The sequence below is a fragment of the Thermobia domestica genome, chromosome 16 (genome assembly GCF_964235325.1).
Source record: "Thermobia domestica chromosome 16, izTheDome1.hap1.1, whole genome shotgun sequence".
Lineage (NCBI taxonomy): Eukaryota > Metazoa > Arthropoda > Insecta > Zygentoma > Lepismatidae > Thermobia > Thermobia domestica.
This window is the reverse complement of record NC_137469.1, coordinates 184,184,062-184,202,631: the sequence shown is the minus strand read 5'-3', so window position 1 is coordinate 184,202,631 and position 18,570 is coordinate 184,184,062. Positions and strand designations below refer to the sequence as shown.

Genomic DNA, 18,570 nt, shown 5'->3' with positions numbered 1-18,570 from the left:
CTACTTATTTTCATGGTTTGTATAGATTAAAAATAGTTATCATGATATTTTCTTGTTTCACTACTTTTTATTCATTGCATACCTGTATTTCTATTCCATTTACTTCACATATTAAACGGCGTGACAAACATCTTGGCATTTGAATGCGGCGCTCCAAGTTCTCTTTAAATGTTGCTAGCAAATGAGAGGCCAGCGGTATTGCCACCTTTATTTTGCACACATCCACGTCTATCTCCTGTCACCTGATCGCGCTGTAGTTTGTCTGCTTACCCATAGCCACACCCCTTTACCACTTGGCAACGTCACGCCAGAACTTGCGTTTTATTCGTTTAGCTGAAATGTCAAAATGTTTGTCACAGGCCTTAGTTAGGCTTCACTACCAACAACTAATTTCTTCTATAAAATTTCTTTTATTATTATTATTATTATTATTATTATTATTATTATTATTATTATTATTATTATTATTATTATTATTATTATTATTGTTCCCCCGCAATAAGAATTAATCCAAAACCAGAAATATGGTAATTAATCGAGTGATAGCAGGGCGAAGCTGGTGAATGTGCGCGTGAGCAAAACTTGCGACAACACTTGGATTTTCGCAGTGATACTAGTCTTATAGCTCCAATTCTGCTGTCTGCAGGGATGTATTCCTTATAAGCATGCCTCTACGTGCAGAACGTTGATTTTACCTCTAAATTTTTCCAAATGTGGTGTGCCTAATTTTGACCAGCATCGCATTATTTTGTTTTGTGATATACTACAGGTTTTTTTCTTTTGGTGCATTTAGAATTTTATAACCTTGTGCATACCACGCCAGAAGTTGTTAATTGAATAAGACTTTTAAACGTTACGAGTTTATTTTATGCAAAAGACGTATTTACAATTTTAGTATTCCTGTTGTTAACGTACACGGAAGACCTGTGTTATATGTAAGTACAAAGACATGTTTATGGCAAAAGTTAGGTAAATAGGTATTGGCAGTGTTGTTAAGTTTGGTATGGAGTGGTGTATTTTTGAAGGCCTAAAAGATAAAACCATAATGTTACTCCAGTTTTTGAAGTATGACTATTTCGATGTATTTTCCAAGTGGCGTCGGTGTATCGTTGTAGAGAGATTGTGCACAATACAGTTGTCAAGAAATACACCAATCTGTGTTATGTAGTCATTAGAAGCTACTATTGTAACCTATACGCGTGAAGGTAAGCGAAGCGGGAGGACCTATGTCGAAGTGCATTTCTAATTAACAGGACGTTAGCGAAAATGGATAGACCCTTAAAGAGACCGTCAATGTCCTATTTTATGGATGCTTAGATTTGGTAACTAGCGGAAGAAATTTAGTGTGTTATTTTGCCAGAGAAGGAACTCGATAAAAATTACATGTTAGAGTTCATCTCTGACATACGTGGCTTGGTGGGTTTTGTTCCGCAGATGTAAGCTGTAACTACGCTACCCTGACAAGCTAACGTAACCCGCATTACCCTAAGGTGACTTAAAAGCGTGTAGGGTATAACTTGCAGGAAAGAAATGGTTATTTTTTTTCGTGAGATTTACGCTAACTAAACAAGTTTAATGTGGAATTCTGCAATGTGAAAGGCTGTATTGGAGCGAGACTTCTATGAAAGAAAGCTCAGAAAAAGGAAACAAAGAAAAATACTTCGGAAATAATAAATAAGATTATACCTCATCGAAGATAATCAAGAAAAGAAGAGAAAGGGAGATGTCTTTATTTCCCCAATCTTCTCTTCTTACTCCTGCTGCTCTTTTTCTCTTTCTTTTTTAAGGACAAAATAAGAGAAAGAAACAGAAAAGTCTGTCTGTTCCCTTCTGTTTAGAGGGAGAGACCAAGAAAATAAAACAGAAAAAGATAAAAACAAAGGAAAGAGAGCGACATCCTTCTTGTTTCCTATCTTTTTTTTTCTTTACATAGAGACATAGAAATCTTTGAGTTTTACGCCCCATGGCTATGTCGTCTAGGCTAAAGGAGACTGTAGTGATGAGAAATGAATGAATGAATGGTATGGTGGAATGAAGAAAGTGGGAGGAAACGGGAGAGCCACAAGGAAACCCACGCACGCGGTGTTTGTTTACCACAAAGTTCACTTGACGCGAGCTGGGATCGAACCGAGGACCCCATGCACCATAGGTGAACGCTCTACCGCAGCCCCGTAGAGACATAGAGAAAGAAAGAGAAAAGAAAAAGAGAAAGATTCTTTTCTTTCGTCTATTCTTTCTTTCTTTCTTTTTTTTTTTTTCAATTTCGGAAGAAATCTGTCAGTCACAAGTCCCGTTGAAAATTAAAGCGGGTTGTCTCTCAGAGCCGTGGTGCGACTGCTGTGCAAGTGATGAAGGAACTCACGCAGTCCATCATGAGTTACGTAATATAGACATTCGGTGTTGAGTTGCAGGGACGAAACTGCTGATACGAACTTCAGCACGGCCCAATGATATAGACGCGATCCTGCAACATGGACCGCTGATGACTGGAAACGTGTGATACGGTCGAATGACTCATCGGTTACCTTGTGACGAGCGCCCAAGAGAGGTATGATACGCACTGCCTGTGCACAACCATGAAACATGCAGCAGCTTTGTGATGCTGTTAATTTCAGTGGGTTCTGTGCCAAGCTTACCGGTCGCGTTACTTGTAATTATATTACTGTTTAGGTGGCCATGTTTGTACGAGAGACGTTCCGAAACTTCCATCATTTTTTTCACACGGAAACTTTATTGCTAAAACAAATACACCATGACAACATGAACCTTGCACTGTTATTGGACAAAGTCGCCCTCGACATTGAGACATCTGTCGTAGCGTGCAATGAGTTTAAAGAAACCACTCTGGTAAAACTCGGCGCTCTACGATGCAAGGCGTTATTACACAGCATGCTGCACCTCAGCATTGGTTTGGAAATGACGTTACAAGAGTGCAGCTTTCAGTGCACAGGACAAGTGAAAGTCCTAGGAGCAAGATCGGAGCCATAGGCAGGGTGATCCGATCTTTTCCATCCGAAGTGATAAATCTGATCTTATGTGAGCCTTGCTGTGTGTGGTTTAGTGTTGTCATCCAAGAGCACAACACCTTCACTCAAGAGGCCTGGTCTCTTTCGTCGAATAACGGACCTGAGTTTGGTGAGAGTGTTGCATTGATGGTCCCTTTATGGAAGAAATCACACCTTTCACGTCTTAAAACACTGTGGCCGTAACCTTTCGTGCGGAGGGTAACGCTTTGATTTTTTCCTCACTGATGAACTGGGATGCTTCCAAGTCATCGAGGCGGCCATGATTTCTAGGATGAAATGGTACACCCATGTCTCTCGCGGTACGTAACGTTTGGGCCCCGCCGTTTGGACACTGGACGTTTGGGCGCGATTTAAATTAAAAAGTCATTATATTAGGCGCTGAGTACTAAGTTCGAATCAAGATATCACAAGGTGTCTACTGTAGTGAAAGTCCTTGAATTATACTGGATTTTGTTTTACATACTAGAAATACTGGAATTTCAAAATTCTAATAACTGAATTAACAATTAAATTTTGTGAATTTAAGTTTCAACCAAAGTTAAGTATGCTTTTTATTTGATAACTTTTCCAGCCAAAGGTAAGTAGACCAGACTAGATATGATTGACTGCATTACGTGCATAGTGAGCCTATTCCATTAAAAAATTTAAAGCAGGACTTCTACTGTAGTTATGCAATAAATGTGAATGTCAAACACATTTCTAGTGGCTAAATGACCAATATACGTATACTTAACTATTATTTTTCACTTTGAAATCATTCTTTTTTTCCTTTCGCCACTTTCTTTATTGCAGATTAAATGCTTACAATGGGACGAAAAAAAAAAAGTGTGTTAAGTTTTGATTTTTATATTGGAATGTTAATTAAAAAAAGTGTTACCAGAAATACAGCATACTACAGTTCCTAAACTCAATGTCTTAGATACCCTGTATTAACAGCTTTCCCTCAACTCGATTAGGATTTTTAGATTTCTGGGCTCTCGGCATGTAAGGCCATTTAGCCCGTCACGTTTGAGGGGGCACACTATCCGGGAAAAGGAAAGGAAGAAAGGATTGGGGAAGGAAGGAAGCGGCCTGGACCTATAAATTAGGTACCACCCCGGCATTTGCCTGGTGTGAATGAGGAAAACCGGCCTGAAAGAGCGTGTTACACTTTTTCGGCCGAGTGCACCTACCGGGAATCGAACCCGGGACCGCTCGCACGGAAGGCGAGAGCGTTAGCGACTACGCTACGCGGGGCCACTTCTCCCAACTCGAGTGCGCGGAAATCTTTTATTGGTAGTTCTTTATTGGACTTAAGGAAGAGAAGAGTTTGGCAAACGTAATACGAAAGAAAGCAAATTTTAATATTCATAAGTATGTAATTATTAACTTTTTTAAAAAATACAAAAATTAAATCAATATGTTTTAATTAACATTAAGAATATTATTAACAGTTCGCCTGACTCCTTCATTTCCTAGCTTTCTTATATAATACAAAAATTAGATCAACATTAGATCAGAAGTACAAGAATCGTGAACAAGCGAAAAATCAATCCATGACGAGGTTAGGCAACAAATGCCACAAACGCATTAAACTATTTAATTTAGATGAATGAATAAGATAGAAAACAGATAAATGAGGTGAGATTAAAGATAGAAGTGTAGGAAATGTATATGTATATCTTCATTCGCGCTTAGTTTTCAGTGCCTAGCTTACTTTATATTTCGTAAATTGTGATTTTTTTTATGTACCTCACCAAACGGCAGCGCCGAAACGTTCGCGCCCAAACGTCCTGTCCCGTGTCTCTCGCCTGTGATAGTTCTGTACAGGTTTCCCCTCTCGCGCGTATCGCATCAAGTGATCGAGGCTGATTCCCATTCTTGTACTCTTGTGATCCAGGGTCAGCTTTCTCGACACCCATATTGCAGACATTTTTCAGTAACCCAACACATCATGGAGCGTGTGATGGCCTGAGCATGACTAATTCGTATGTAGACGCCACGTCTGACATCGTTATGCGCCTGTCCGCTAACACCATGTCTTGTACTCTAGCAATGTTGTTTTCATTCGTGGATGTGGAGGGATGCATACTTGGATCTTCTTTCTCCACACTCTGCCTTCCTTCACTGAACATACACCACCAGGGACCAACCATTTGACGAGACATGACCTTTTACATACACAGTCTGAAGGCGTTCATGGATGACGGACACACTAGTCCCACGTTCCCGTTCATACCAGATAATAGCATGTACTTCCATTAGCGACCACGTTGCCAGCACACGTCTGTCTGCCATCGTGATGTGTAGTGTACTCAAATAACATCGGGCATGCCGGTCTGCTACTATAGCTGCTAATTCTCTTTAGCATTTCGACAAATAGTTAATGGTGAATTTTCTTCTTTTGTTCTTCCAAACGCAACACCTGACGAACTCAAAGACAGCCAGACAGGATTGCTGTAGTTCCCGCTAGGAACACACATGTTGATGACACGAGGGCGACTTTGTCTAAAAATAGTGTAAGGTTTATGTTGTCATGGTGTATTTCTGTTTAGCAATAAAATTTCCGTGTGAAAAAATTATGAAACTTACTTTCGGAACCTCCAATAAAGGCACAGAATTTGTCAGTCTGAACACACATTTTACACACAACTGGGTACATCTGTATAAACAAGCGGAGTCAAAAAGCTTACGGATGACCCCTTATAAAGGTTCTTGATGCGTCAAAAGTAGAAAACGATTCGAGCAACCAGAGGAAATAGCACAGTGATCGATCTACAAGAATTGGGCTTCATATATATATATATATATATATATATATATATATATATATATATATATATATATAGGAGGGTAGGATGGTAAGAATCTGTTTGAACAAACTTCGGGAGCTGATTCCCGACACCCTAAACTAGCAAAGAAGTCCTCTGGAACTTTGGTCAGTGAGGGATAGTTTCGGCGACATAAGGGGCCGAAAACGTGGGAAAAAGAACTACTTCAGAGGACTGTAATTCAATAACAATGCATCGTAGAGAGTGCTGTTTAGAACATGACACTCGAAGTCATACTTGCTCGATTAAAGAACGCATGCTTCAAACCAGGGTTGGCTGGTTTAAACCAAAAAACGAAAAATCTTTATAAAAGTGTGTTCGTAAAATCTTGATGAACACACATTTGTGGGTCATCACGTTTCACTCCCGTATATTATTTGTATTATATTCAGATCTAAATTCCTCATTCATTACTCAAAGCGATTATACTACGAAACAAATGGACTAGTCAGTAAATCGGTCTTACTGTCTACTTCATTTGTTTTCTAAGCTTATATGAACCGTCTGTCCTCTCAGTGTGATCAAGTCAACACGGCGAAAGCACTTTTTCAATATTTGATAAGTGTATTTGTATATTTGGTATATATATATATATATATATATATATATATATATATATATATATATATATATATATATATAATGAATACTAAATGACAGTGTAAGGCACTCATCGTTTCTTAGTTTTCTTTGGATAATTCTATGTTCTTTGTTAAGTAGTCCACATTTTCCACACCGATAAAAGAAAAATGTCATGAGGAAACAGGGAATTGTTGTTCTAGTCTACACAGAATGTCCTCTGCCAACACCTTTTGTACGTCAGGATTAGTGGACCAGGAGAAATTCTTGTCGATCCGCGTCATAAAATTGACTGTCAGTACATTGCCTTCAGACTCTTCGAGAATCCCTGAAAAGAAAACAATTAGCTGATTACATGGTAAGATTTAATAACTGCTTACAGTCAAAAAGTTTTGGTCAAATAATAGTAGATGCGAGAAATTTTACTGTTTTTAAAAGTTAAAATAATAATAATAGTTTTTTTACCTGGGTACCACTCACGAGAGTAATAACTGCAATCCAGTTTCCAGTTTTTGGTGGATTGTCATCTGTTAAACCAACTTCACTAGAAACGTTTATATCTGAAAAAATTGTTGCCATTCATGGTGGAGAATAGTAGTTGCCCGAGATGGAACTGAATGCAGGTATCTCGTGCTGGTCATTTAAACCACGAAAGACAGCTGAAATTAATTACTTGTGGCATTGTGCTGCACCATGTTACTTGATGTACTTTTGCTGTTCCTACAAAACGTTTTGTTGTAAGAGGAAGCTGCTATTCGACAGATGAAATTTCTTCCTTTGAAACAGTGTATATCTTCACATCTCTGCAATGTTTTCTCATTTGGTCAATTAATGTTGCGTAGTTGTCTACATCATATCCTTGAGCAATAAGGCAGTCTGCAGTTGTTTTTAAGAGTAGCCCCGACTCCATCGGGAGCACTTTTTCCATGTCCAGTTTCGGAATAGTTCCATGTAATATTCTTGCATTTTATAATTGACGTTGACAAGTGAGTAGCAATCAAGTAGAACATGTTCTTATTCCTATATTGAGTTGAAGATCCGTCCGAGACAAAGTGCAATGTTGTAAGATTTGGAAAATGATTCTTCACTTCCATCAGAATTGGTCGCAGATAAGCAATTATGGCAGCTGGTTCATGATGGAGAGATTCAGATACTGATCCATGTAGTACATTACACCTGTATGCAACGTTATTTGTTGGCGCGAACCTCCAAAGTGAACAGGCTGTGCTTCTTCAGCATATTTACAGACAAAATTCTCTGAGAAGTCCACATGAATGATAACGTCTTTTGTGGTCAGCTTACATTTTAAATCTTTTATTGCTATGTACTGATGAGCAATATTCATTTGATGTTTTATTAACATGTGAATCAAGTCGTATAGAGATCCAGCTAACTCTTTCTGCGTGCGTGGGCCGCGGTGGCTCAGTGGTAGAGCGTTCACCTCTGGTGCTAGGGGTCCCGGGTTCGATCCCAGCCCCCGCCAAGTGAACTTTGTGATGGACAAACACCGTGTGCGTGGGTTTTCTCGGGGTTCTCCCGTTTCCTCTCACTTTCTTCATTCCACCATTTCATTCATTACTCATCATCACCGTCTCCTTTAGCCTAACCGGCATAACCGTGGGACGTAAAACTCAAAGATTTCATTTCATTTTTCTTTCTGCGTGCATTTAATCTCAGGGTCATTCCATATGAAATCACCAAATTTGAAACTAAAATGTGGCTCATATGTTCTAAATTTTCTTCAAATTTTCTATATGTGTTGTGGTATCCTAACATAGCACATCTGTCAAATTTTACAGCTCTACCTCAAAGGGGACTGCTCTAGGAGCCATTCGAAATTTGGGGGTTTTGTGCAAAAAGCACTTTTTGCACAAAACCCCCCAAATTTCCAATGACTGTTTCCAGTTTTCCCTGTTAAAAATGTTTATAATTCTCAAGACTGAGATAATTGATTAAATGAATTGTGCAAGAAATTTGATACTTCAAGTACCATTGGTGAAGGGACTCACATTCTTTCATTAGTTTCAAAATCATGGACGACTATGAAAACTGATGAAACATCTCAAACAACCGGGTATCTCGTTCGTAAAGCTCAGAAGATCAGTAAGGAGCATGTTATTTTAGCCAAACCTAGTTCTAAAAAAGGACATAATATTCCTGCAAACACCTTTAGTCACAGTGATAGTGCCCTGAGATGCTGGATTCAGTGTCAGTAAGCATATAAATTTCATCATCAAAGAGAAAACAGAAGAAAAAATAATGTCATTTTTTTTTAAATTATTTCTGAAAAAGGCCCACCTAACATCAACCTCAAATTTTCAAAATAAGTAGCACTGGTATTCTTGTTTAGCACATTAAAAAATTAGGAGGGTGTTTTTTGATATGTTGAAGGAAAAAAATTCAAGTCTCATATTATTTAATTTTCTAGTGATACGACTTACATGGCTAAGTATGTTCCTTTACAATAGTTGATGGCTTTTATGAAATAATAATAATAATAATAATAAAAAAAAGTAGAAACCTTTCCTTAAATGTAATTTATAAAGTTATTTGAAAACAATATGTGCCTATTACGCAGCCTATATAGTGCTGTGTGATTTAACAAAAGAAACACTGAACAATAGTGAGCTGTAGTTATATAACACACAAATACAGTAGGGCCTCGAAAATCCAAACTAATTGGGATCACAGGTAGTTCGTATTTTCAAATTGTTCGGATTTTCGAAAATGCCATTTAGGCTTAAATATACTGTACGGTATGCTCTTTTATCGATACAGTGGTTATACAGTACATGCAGTAATGACAATACCGTACGTAAGACTATTTATATTTAATGTTTCTGAAGAACGTGCTCGTACACTAAATTACACTGTTCTCGTAACTCACACTTAAAACTTAACCTTTATAGGCCTAAGGGAAAATAAAAATATGTATGACAAATAATTACATATGAATGAGCTTTTGTAAAAACATTGAGTTCACACAAAGAAAACTCAATTAGTGTACTGTCACTAGCTTCTAGGGACCGCGTTGGGATTTTTAACGTCCGGATTATCGACGTTACAGTAGGACGTCTCTAAGGTGATAGGTCAAAAAGCGACAGAACTTCCTTCGTTACTTTTATACATACTATATAAAACTACTGTATAAGTTCTAGTATCTCGAGTGCGGGAAGTCGGAATGTGAAAATTCCTTCAGATTATTGCTCATTTTGGTCTATTTTACAAAATATATAAAAATTAAATGGGGTCCTTTTTGCTTCCGTGGTGACTTTATGTTCGAATATCTGGAGTTCCGAAATTCGGAATGTCAAAATCCCTTCAGATTCGTGTTCCTCGAGGTCTACTTTTCAAAATATATAAAAATGAGGTGGGGTCAAGTTTGCTTCCATGGTCGCTTTATGTTCGAATATCTCGAGTTCCGACATTCGAAATGTCAAAATTCCTTCAGATTCGTGTTCCTCGTAGTCTAATTTACAAAATGTGTGAAAATCAGGCGGGGTCCAGTTTGCTTCCCTGAAGCCGAAAAGTACATTAGAAGTGAAAAAAAAAAAAAAAAAAAAAAAAAAGAAGAAGGTGCGAAGGATCCTAGGTCAGTATTGGTAACACACAAGTTCACATCAGTACTTACGGGTTAGAACCCCCCTCTTTTCTGATTTTAAAATATGGCAACCCTAATTTAGCTGTGACTTGTACAACCATCGAACTATCCGTTTCGTAAAGTGCTTCAGATATTACCATAATAGTCTTGGAGCAAATAAAAAAGGTAAAAACACATAAATCAATACAATTGTCTCGATTGATAGATGCTTTCACAATTGTTAAAAGGTGTAATTAAAAACAGCAAACATTGTTCCTGCTTTGAAAAGGACAAACACGGTTTCGGGTGGCTTTCGCTTTCGAAAAGAGCTTTTGCGGTTTCGATTTTGAAAACCGCATTTTCGGTTTTCGTAAAATCGGTTTTCTCAAAAACCGAAGACCGCAAATGTCACAAAAATTCGACAGCACTAGTTTGAAGTACTTCACCAAATACAAAGAGTCTTCTTCATATCTTTTAGTATGTTCTTGCCTCTCAAAAATTTTCTAATTTTACTTCGGAGAATATTTTCACGATTGTTCTTTTCTTTCAATAAACGATGAAAACGCTGTTTGTATTTTGAAGCGAATTTTGTCATTGTATGCAGTTCTTGTTGAAGCTTTCTTATTTTTCTGTACGCCTTCGAGCGATCTTTTCTCACTTTCTTGCGACCTATTTGCTTCTGACTGGTACAACAGTTTGTGGAACTTGTGTTAGGCGTAGCTGCTCCGAATTGGCTATGTTCTGAAACATGAGAAATCAATGACACATTGTGTGATAAAAGTGGATTTGCGGGTGGTGAATTATCTTCAACAAATTTGTCAGCATCTTGTGCGGATTTTTTTCCCTTTCGTAATGTTCTCCTGATGATTGTCGCCGCTTTTTTCTCTTTATTCTTTGCTCCCTTTCGGATAATGACGATATGCCTTTTACTTTTCCTTCCTCTTTCTCCACCTTTCTCGTTCTCTTTCACTGAAATCTTCATACTTAATAGGATCATTCTTGATTGCCAATCAGCGTTTGTTTTCTGCTTCTCTTTCTTTCTAGCTTTTCCTTTTCACGTAATCGTTTTCTCGGCATTTTAATCTGAAACGATATGAAACAAAAAGTTTTATAACAAATGTTTCTTCTCACACACTATTACAAAAGAAACATTTAGAAATATAAGACATTCATTGATATTGAAAGATTTTGAGTAACAGTTTTTTTTTTCGTTAACCACCTATGTACCAAATTGTACTTTCCGAATTAACTTGTTTCGGAATTTTTAATAAACTTCTATTGAGACTGTCATACGTGATAAATACTGCATTGAAAAAAGTTTCAAATTAGTTAAGGTGAAATAATCCAATATCAATCAATGAAGAGAGAGAGTTTTAAAAGCTTTTTGTTGGTGTGCATAATACTTACAGATTGAAACGACAATAGGTTAAAAACAGACACTATCCATCTTGACTGAAGTTCTACTTCTGGCTACCTGACGGCCGCGAAACAGTTCTTAAATAGGCTATAGCAGGGACAAGAGATGGTCTCTAAAGTTTCTTACCACACGCGGAGGGAAAATGCAGCCCCTACTTTGGTGGTTCTGTTACCAACCATGATCATTTTGTTTCACACCATTAATTAAACTGCCATTGTAGATGCATCGGAAAAGCTTTGACACGTGAGTAGTAGCAACGTCGCTGCGAGTTGTTGTCAGAGACCTTCTCGTATTGGCTCCTCTATAGGAAATACCAGCTAGCCTTTGAGTGTGAATGATACGTGATTAAGGAGTCGGCTCCTACGGCCGTTGTGCTGATCTGCGCCACCAGGTTTCACTACATCTCTACACAAGTAGTTTTTCAGTTGCTTTACTGTGCGAGAAAAACGGCATCAATTTTGAGTTTCCACCAGGAAACAAACTCATTACCACGCACGAAAAGCGAGCGTGCTAGACATTAGGCCATGAACGAGCTTTATTTCTGTCCATATGTTGAAAGAATAATTATCTAGGACAACATAAGCATAACAAACACTATAGGATTATCAACTCCATGAACTTGTCTCAACACCGTGGATTTCTTAGTTTTCAGATAGACACAGAGTTGAGCATCATGTAGTTGAGAAAATTGAATATAATTTAGCTTTACGGGGACACCTTTTAACGATTACATGTGAGTAATTGTGTACGAATTTCCTACGTTAAGACGTAGGTTTCTCAAGGAAAATTAGGTATATACTATACAAATAAATTCAATAATAAATACCATGGTGTTGAGTAACAATTAATATACGCACCTGCTTTCCACACAAACAAATATTTTTCCTATAGCTTCACACACTTCCACAACATTTTCTGTTTTTCAATCAAACATGCCTGCCTTGTCGTCTTGTGGATGTTGCAAATGTGGACAAACCTGCCATCTATTGAGAGCAATACAAATTTTTTCTCATGCCATGGATTTCAGATGAAATAGAAGTGACAGAAACGAAGTATAATCAGGCTTTAGAAAATAATCGTAATAAAGGTTTACTTTCCATAAAACCGAAAAATTTATTTTATTTATTTATTTAACAATCACCAGATACAGCTCAGAGACCAGTTTATGCTGGATATCCAACAACAACAATAACAATGGAAAGGATTTGGAAAGGTATCGGCCAGGGCCTGTTTAGTAGGTACCATCTCGGCATTTGCCTTGCTTGGTAGGACTGAGGAAAACCCTGGGAAAACCCCAGTCAGGATGGTTGGCAGCGGGAATCGAACCCACGACCTCCCGAATGCGAAGCCAACGCTCTACCACTTGAGCTAGTTCACTCGGTAAATTGAAGGGTTCTCTTCCATGTAATGTCCATTAGATTATGTTTGATTTACGACTTCAATTGTAATTTACTGATTGAAGGCAGTCAACTGTATTCTGTGATACCCCATGGTGTTGAGAAATCTGGGTAATAACTTTTTTACGTATGTTCCGTGTTCCGTGTAAGTATGTGAACGAAACTTATACACGGTATACCTACTATGTGACGGTTACTGTATATATATATATATATATATATATATATATATATATATATATAGTATTCTCTCTAATAGTAGTTTGAAGAAGTGCCCGTGACAGAAAATTTCCCTTTTTTGTGGAATCATCCATATATATATATATATGGGTGATTCCACGAAAAATGGAAATTTTCTGTCACGGGCATTTCAAACTACTACTAGAAAGAATCACCTCATTTTTATTTTGTTTGGTAGTAACCGTCACAAAGTAGGTATGCCATGTATAACAGTTTGCAAATATAACACGAAACATACGTAAAAAAATAATTATTACCCAATTTCTCAACACCGTGGGCTGTCACAGACTATAGTTGGCTGATTTTAATCAATAAATTACAACTGAAGTCGCAAATCAAACATCATTTAATGGTAATTAAATGGAAGAGAACACTTCAATGTTTCGGTTTTGTGGAAAGTAAACCTTTATAACGATTATTTTCGAAAGCTTGAATATGCTTCGTTTCTGTCACCTCTATTTCATCTCAACTCCATGGCAATAGAAAAAATCATCATTGCTCTCAACAGATAGCATGGTCGTCCACATTGGCAACACTCACAAGAAGACAAGGCAGACATGTTTGACTGAAGAACAGAAAAAGTTGTGTGCATGTGTTAAAAGCTATAGGAAAAATATTTTTGTGTGTGGAAAGCAGGTGCGTATATTAATTGTTGCTCAACACCATGGTATTTATTACTGAATGTATTTGTATCGTATATACCTTCTTTCCCTTGAGGAACCTACGCCTTAACGTAGAAAATTCGTACACAATTACTCACATGTACTGGTTAAAAAGTGGGCCGGTAAAGATAAATTATATTCGATTTTCTCAACTCCATGTCCATCTGAAAACTAAGGAATCCACGGTGTTGAGACAAGTTCACGGAGTTGATAATCCTATAGTGTTTGTTATGCTCATGCTCTTCCAAATATTTGTGCTTTCAATATATTGATAGAAATAAAGCTCGTTTATGGTCTAGTGACTAGTATGCTCGCCTTTCATGCGTGGTTCTGGGTTTGTTTCCCGGTGGAAGCTCAAAAATTAATGGTGTTTACTTCGCAGTGAGGCAATTGAAAAACTCATGTGAGTAGAGATGTACTGAAACCTGATCGCGCAGACCATAGCAACGGTCGTAGGAGCCGACACGCTGACCACGTGTCATTCACACTCAAAGGCCGGCTGGTGCGTCCTAGCCCATTTAAGGAGTATTTCGCGGAAGTTCAGATTTGGGGCTGCCAGGTAGCCGGAGGTAAAACTTCAGTCAAGTCAAGATGGATGGTGTCTGTTTTTAACCTATTGATGTCTCAATCTTATAATCAACTAATTGTTTTCTTTTCAGGGATTGTCGAAGAGTCTGAGGGCAATATACGGACAGTCAATTTTATGACGCGGATCGGGAGGAATTTCTCCTGGCCTACTAAACCTGACGTTTAAAAAGCGTTGACAGTTGTCATTCTGTGTAGACTAGAACAGCCCTTCCCTGTTTCCTCAAGACATTTCCTTCATTGGAGTGGAAAATGAGGGCTACTTAACAAAGAACATCGAATTATCCAAAGAAAACAGAAATGATGAGTGCCTTACACTGTCATTTAGTGTGCATTATACAGGGCGTTTCAAAACAATACCGACAACGTTTGGGAGGTGATCCCTAACACCAAGATAAGATAAAAAGTATAGACCAATCTGGGTGCACAAATGCTTCCTTTCGCAGTTATAGGCTGCCGAAAACATGAAAAAAAAAAAATGAACTTTAAAGGTCCATAGCATAAAACTATGGGACCTACTGTAGTCGGGTCAGACTTCACTTAGGAATTAGTATGTGCGCTATCCAAATATCCATGTTTCAGAATCTTGCGGTACTTCCACAACAACTTTTATAGAAGTAATTGGTGAGTACTTCAGATTATACGCCCGTAGCCAAACTCCCTCTTTTAAAAATGGCTTCGTGAGTACCTCAGGATTCTGAAACATATTTTTGGATAGTGCACGTATTAGTTCCTAAGTGAAGTCGTGACTCGACTACGGCAGGCAGGTCTCATAGTTTTGGAGCTATGGACCTTTAAAGTTCATTTTTTTCCCATGTTTTCGGCAGCCTATAACTCCGAAAGGAAGCATTTGTGCACCCAGTTGTCTATACTTTTCGTCTTATCTTGGTGTCAGGAATCAGCTCCCAAACGATGTGTGCATTGTTTTGAAAGACCTTATATATATATACCAAATATAGAAATACACTTACCAAATGTTGAAAAAATATTGCACTTTCGACGTGTTGACTTGATCACACAGAGAAGACAGACGGTTTACATAAGCTCAGAAAACAAATGAAGTAGACAATAGACAGGTTTAGTGACTACTTCGTCTGTTTCGTAAGCTTATGTGAAACGTCTGTCCTCTCCATATGATAGTCAACATATTGAAAGCGCAATAATTTTTCAATATTCGGTAAGTGTATGTGTATTTCTTTTTTTCTTATTTAAGTCACATATTCATATATATATGGGGTTGTGTGTGTTCGTTGGTGAGTCAAGTCCTTGTAGATATATATAAAGTAAACGAACTGTTACATAGAAAACTCAATTGCAAGTTATTCATTGTTTTAAAAATGTAATAATTAACATAAATGTTGTAAATTTCCTTTATAGTTTCAGAGATAACAGAACTGTTTATCAAATGAATGACACATTCTGCGTGTACAAATAAATAACCAAATGTTATTAAAAGGCGTGCATTATCATATTCTTCACATTGCCAACATTTAGACTATTTTGCTTGGACTACAAGGTTCTTTGAATAGAATTTATGTTGTTAATATGAGAGACCATATATAAATTCTGTGACTTTGTTCCCTGTTAAACTTCATTATTTTATTCTTTGAAATGTAACTGCTTATTTTTCTCTTATAGCCATATTATATCCAAAATGAGTGAATTCTGGAGAGATCCTTCAGATGCAAATGATGATGTTCCTGGTGATGATGATAGTGATAGTGAAGTTGAGGCGGCAGAAGATTTCGATTCCTGTGATGAAGGAAGCGATAATGAGTCGCATATCGATAAATATATGGTAGATGAATCTCTTTTCGAAGTGGATGATAGCATTGAAGGCTCTAGCTCTGGTAAGATTATTTCACCACGCTTGGAAGACGATAGGCTAATTTTTCTGTTTTATTGTTAGTCATAAGCAGTAATTCTGGGTTTGTATGTTATAGGCAGCTCTTCGTATTTTCACATCGCTTCTGCGCTCATGGAGAAATCATATGTCACAAGATGACAAAAGTTTATTTGTTCAGGTAATCTACTCTCTCAGTCTTTGTTAACTTCAAAACTCTTGTGTAAAACTTTTGTAATTGCTTATTTGATTCGGTAGCTTTCGTTAGTGTTTATAGTTAAGTATTTTCTCAGCTCTCACCAAGTGGGCTTTGTGGTAGACAACACCATGTGTGGATTTCCTCGGGCTCGTTTTTCTCCCAGTTGTGTCATTCCACCATTATCTTCTATCTCATCATCACAGACTCCCTTAGCCTCAATGCGTAGTCGTTTGACGTTAATACAAGAAAACAAAGTTAAGTATTTTCACTAATTACAAGTGGATCAATTTATGTATTTATGCAAACGAAAGACATTTGTAATAACGATATCGCATCAAGAATCATCTCGACTGATTACGGCAAAAAAAGCTTTGCATGAATTCCGCCAAACATCGGAGGCTGCAATGAATTTTTCGCTTATTGTACAATGTTATAAGGGAACGTAAGGGCACGCGAAAATGACACAAGAAAAGTGCAGATTGTTGTGTGGGGAAACCTAAAACATTTAAAATCCGTTTCAAGCAATGTTGCATTGTTGGTATGGTGAGGACCTAAAGAAACATCCTGCTGAACTAGGAACGTTGCGTTTTCATTTAATATAGGATGCCTTACCAGTGTAAAGCCCAAACGATTGGCAGGATTTCAGATCGAAAACCACATATTTCCAGTAATTTCTTCTCTATGTATGTAATATTTCCTATATTAATATATTTTTGCAGTTGATTTCGGATATTTTTTATATTTTAAACATAAATTCAATATAATGATACTTTTTTTTTTTTCTAATTTCTGAACAGTGTTTCTTCAACATGAAATGCTCATGGAAGCACACACCAAGGTACTTATGCTTTTAATAGCCATTACTTTTTGAAGTCTTATTATAGTAGAATAGTTATTAATATCCTACATTATACGCCTGTTCTAAAGAATACGCTCTTAGCTTTATAAACTTTAAAGTTAGTTGTTGATTCGAAACTACTGTGATAATCTATTTTGTTTTACTCTCTTTTTGCTCTTGATTGCTTTCAGCTTCAAGAAATAGGATTTAAAAAAAAAAAAAAAAAAAAATTACAAGCAGTCTAATGGAAATATTCTTTGTGAGTGATTTTGTTTTCAGTTTTCATTCAGGTAATATTTCTAGCGTACTATAGTGGAGCCAGCGAGAGAAGGTCCCTGACAGCTTACAGTGACGTTGCCACTACTTACCTGTCATGCCTTTTTTTCGATGCATCTATAGTGGCAATATAATTAATGGTGTAAGACAGAGTGACCGTTTTTGTAACGCTAGTATCAAAATAGGGGCTCCATTGTCCGTCCTAGTGTTGTGACAGCCTGGAAAAAAAAAAAAAAAAAAAAAAAAAAAAAAAAAAAAAAAAAAAAAAAAAAAAAAAAAAACGAAAATTTTGGGTAAAAACCAGTTTTTTACAGTTTTTTCCCGAGCGTGAAAAAAAAACGGAAAATTAGGGAAAAATTGAAATTTTCGAATATTTTACTACATTATACTTTTAAAATGAAAACTTTTATATTTACTAATTTATAGTTAAGATCATTGAGTACATATGTTTCTTCTATTCGAATGGGTAAATTTTGTGGCAACAAATACATGTGCACCACTCCTTTCAATTTATCACCGTGATAGAATGAAGTTATGGCTACAAAAGGTACTAAAATATAATCCTAGTTAGATTAGTTAATATAGACATTTAAATTATCTTAAGCAATCTTATGAAGTTCCCTCTTGATGGCAGGGAAGTGTTAAAATGACGGGGCCAGAATCATTTTAGTTAATACGGATATGTTAAAATCAAATATATATTTTATGGAGGTAAATATTTTCCTTGTGCTGTGTAAAATTTCCGGAAATTTTGAACCCATTAGAAAAAAATCTTTTATTCGGAAATACTGTCAAAAACCGGAAAATATAATTTAAAAACTATTTCTTCGCCTGATGCTAATCTTAATCAAGAGCGTAAATTTGAGCAGCGAGAAATATATTAAAGAATTTAACATTTGAAACTTCCGTCCGTTATTATTAAATACTGGCAGAATACTCTTCCTCGCACGGGAAGAGTACGTTTCATTTTGGACATAAAGAGCACCAAAACTGTCACCAATGAACTTAGGGACCTCAAAACTATGAATTCGAGTCTAGTATCGGTCATTTTCAATTACTTTAACATGTTACTCTCCTCCTTTAGCAGTACTAACGGGGGCTGAATTTGAATTTAAGCG

The 18,570-nt window shown here is 37.0% G+C and overlaps 1 protein-coding gene across 2 annotated transcripts in view; it reads left to right on the top strand.

The window, feature by feature from the left end:
* LOC145673550 (putative ATP-dependent RNA helicase DDX60) overlaps window positions 1-18,570 on the top strand; it is a 113,568-nt gene that overhangs the window by 2,352 nt on the left and 92,646 nt on the right. For both annotated transcript variants that reach the window (XM_081743368.1, XM_081743369.1), the window contains exon 2: window positions 15,935-16,146. In XM_081743368.1, the coding sequence (XP_081599494.1) occupies window positions 15,951-16,146 (196 nt within the window). In that variant the 5' untranslated portion in view covers window positions 15,935-15,950. The remainder of the gene's footprint in view (window positions 1-15,934; window positions 16,147-18,570) is intronic.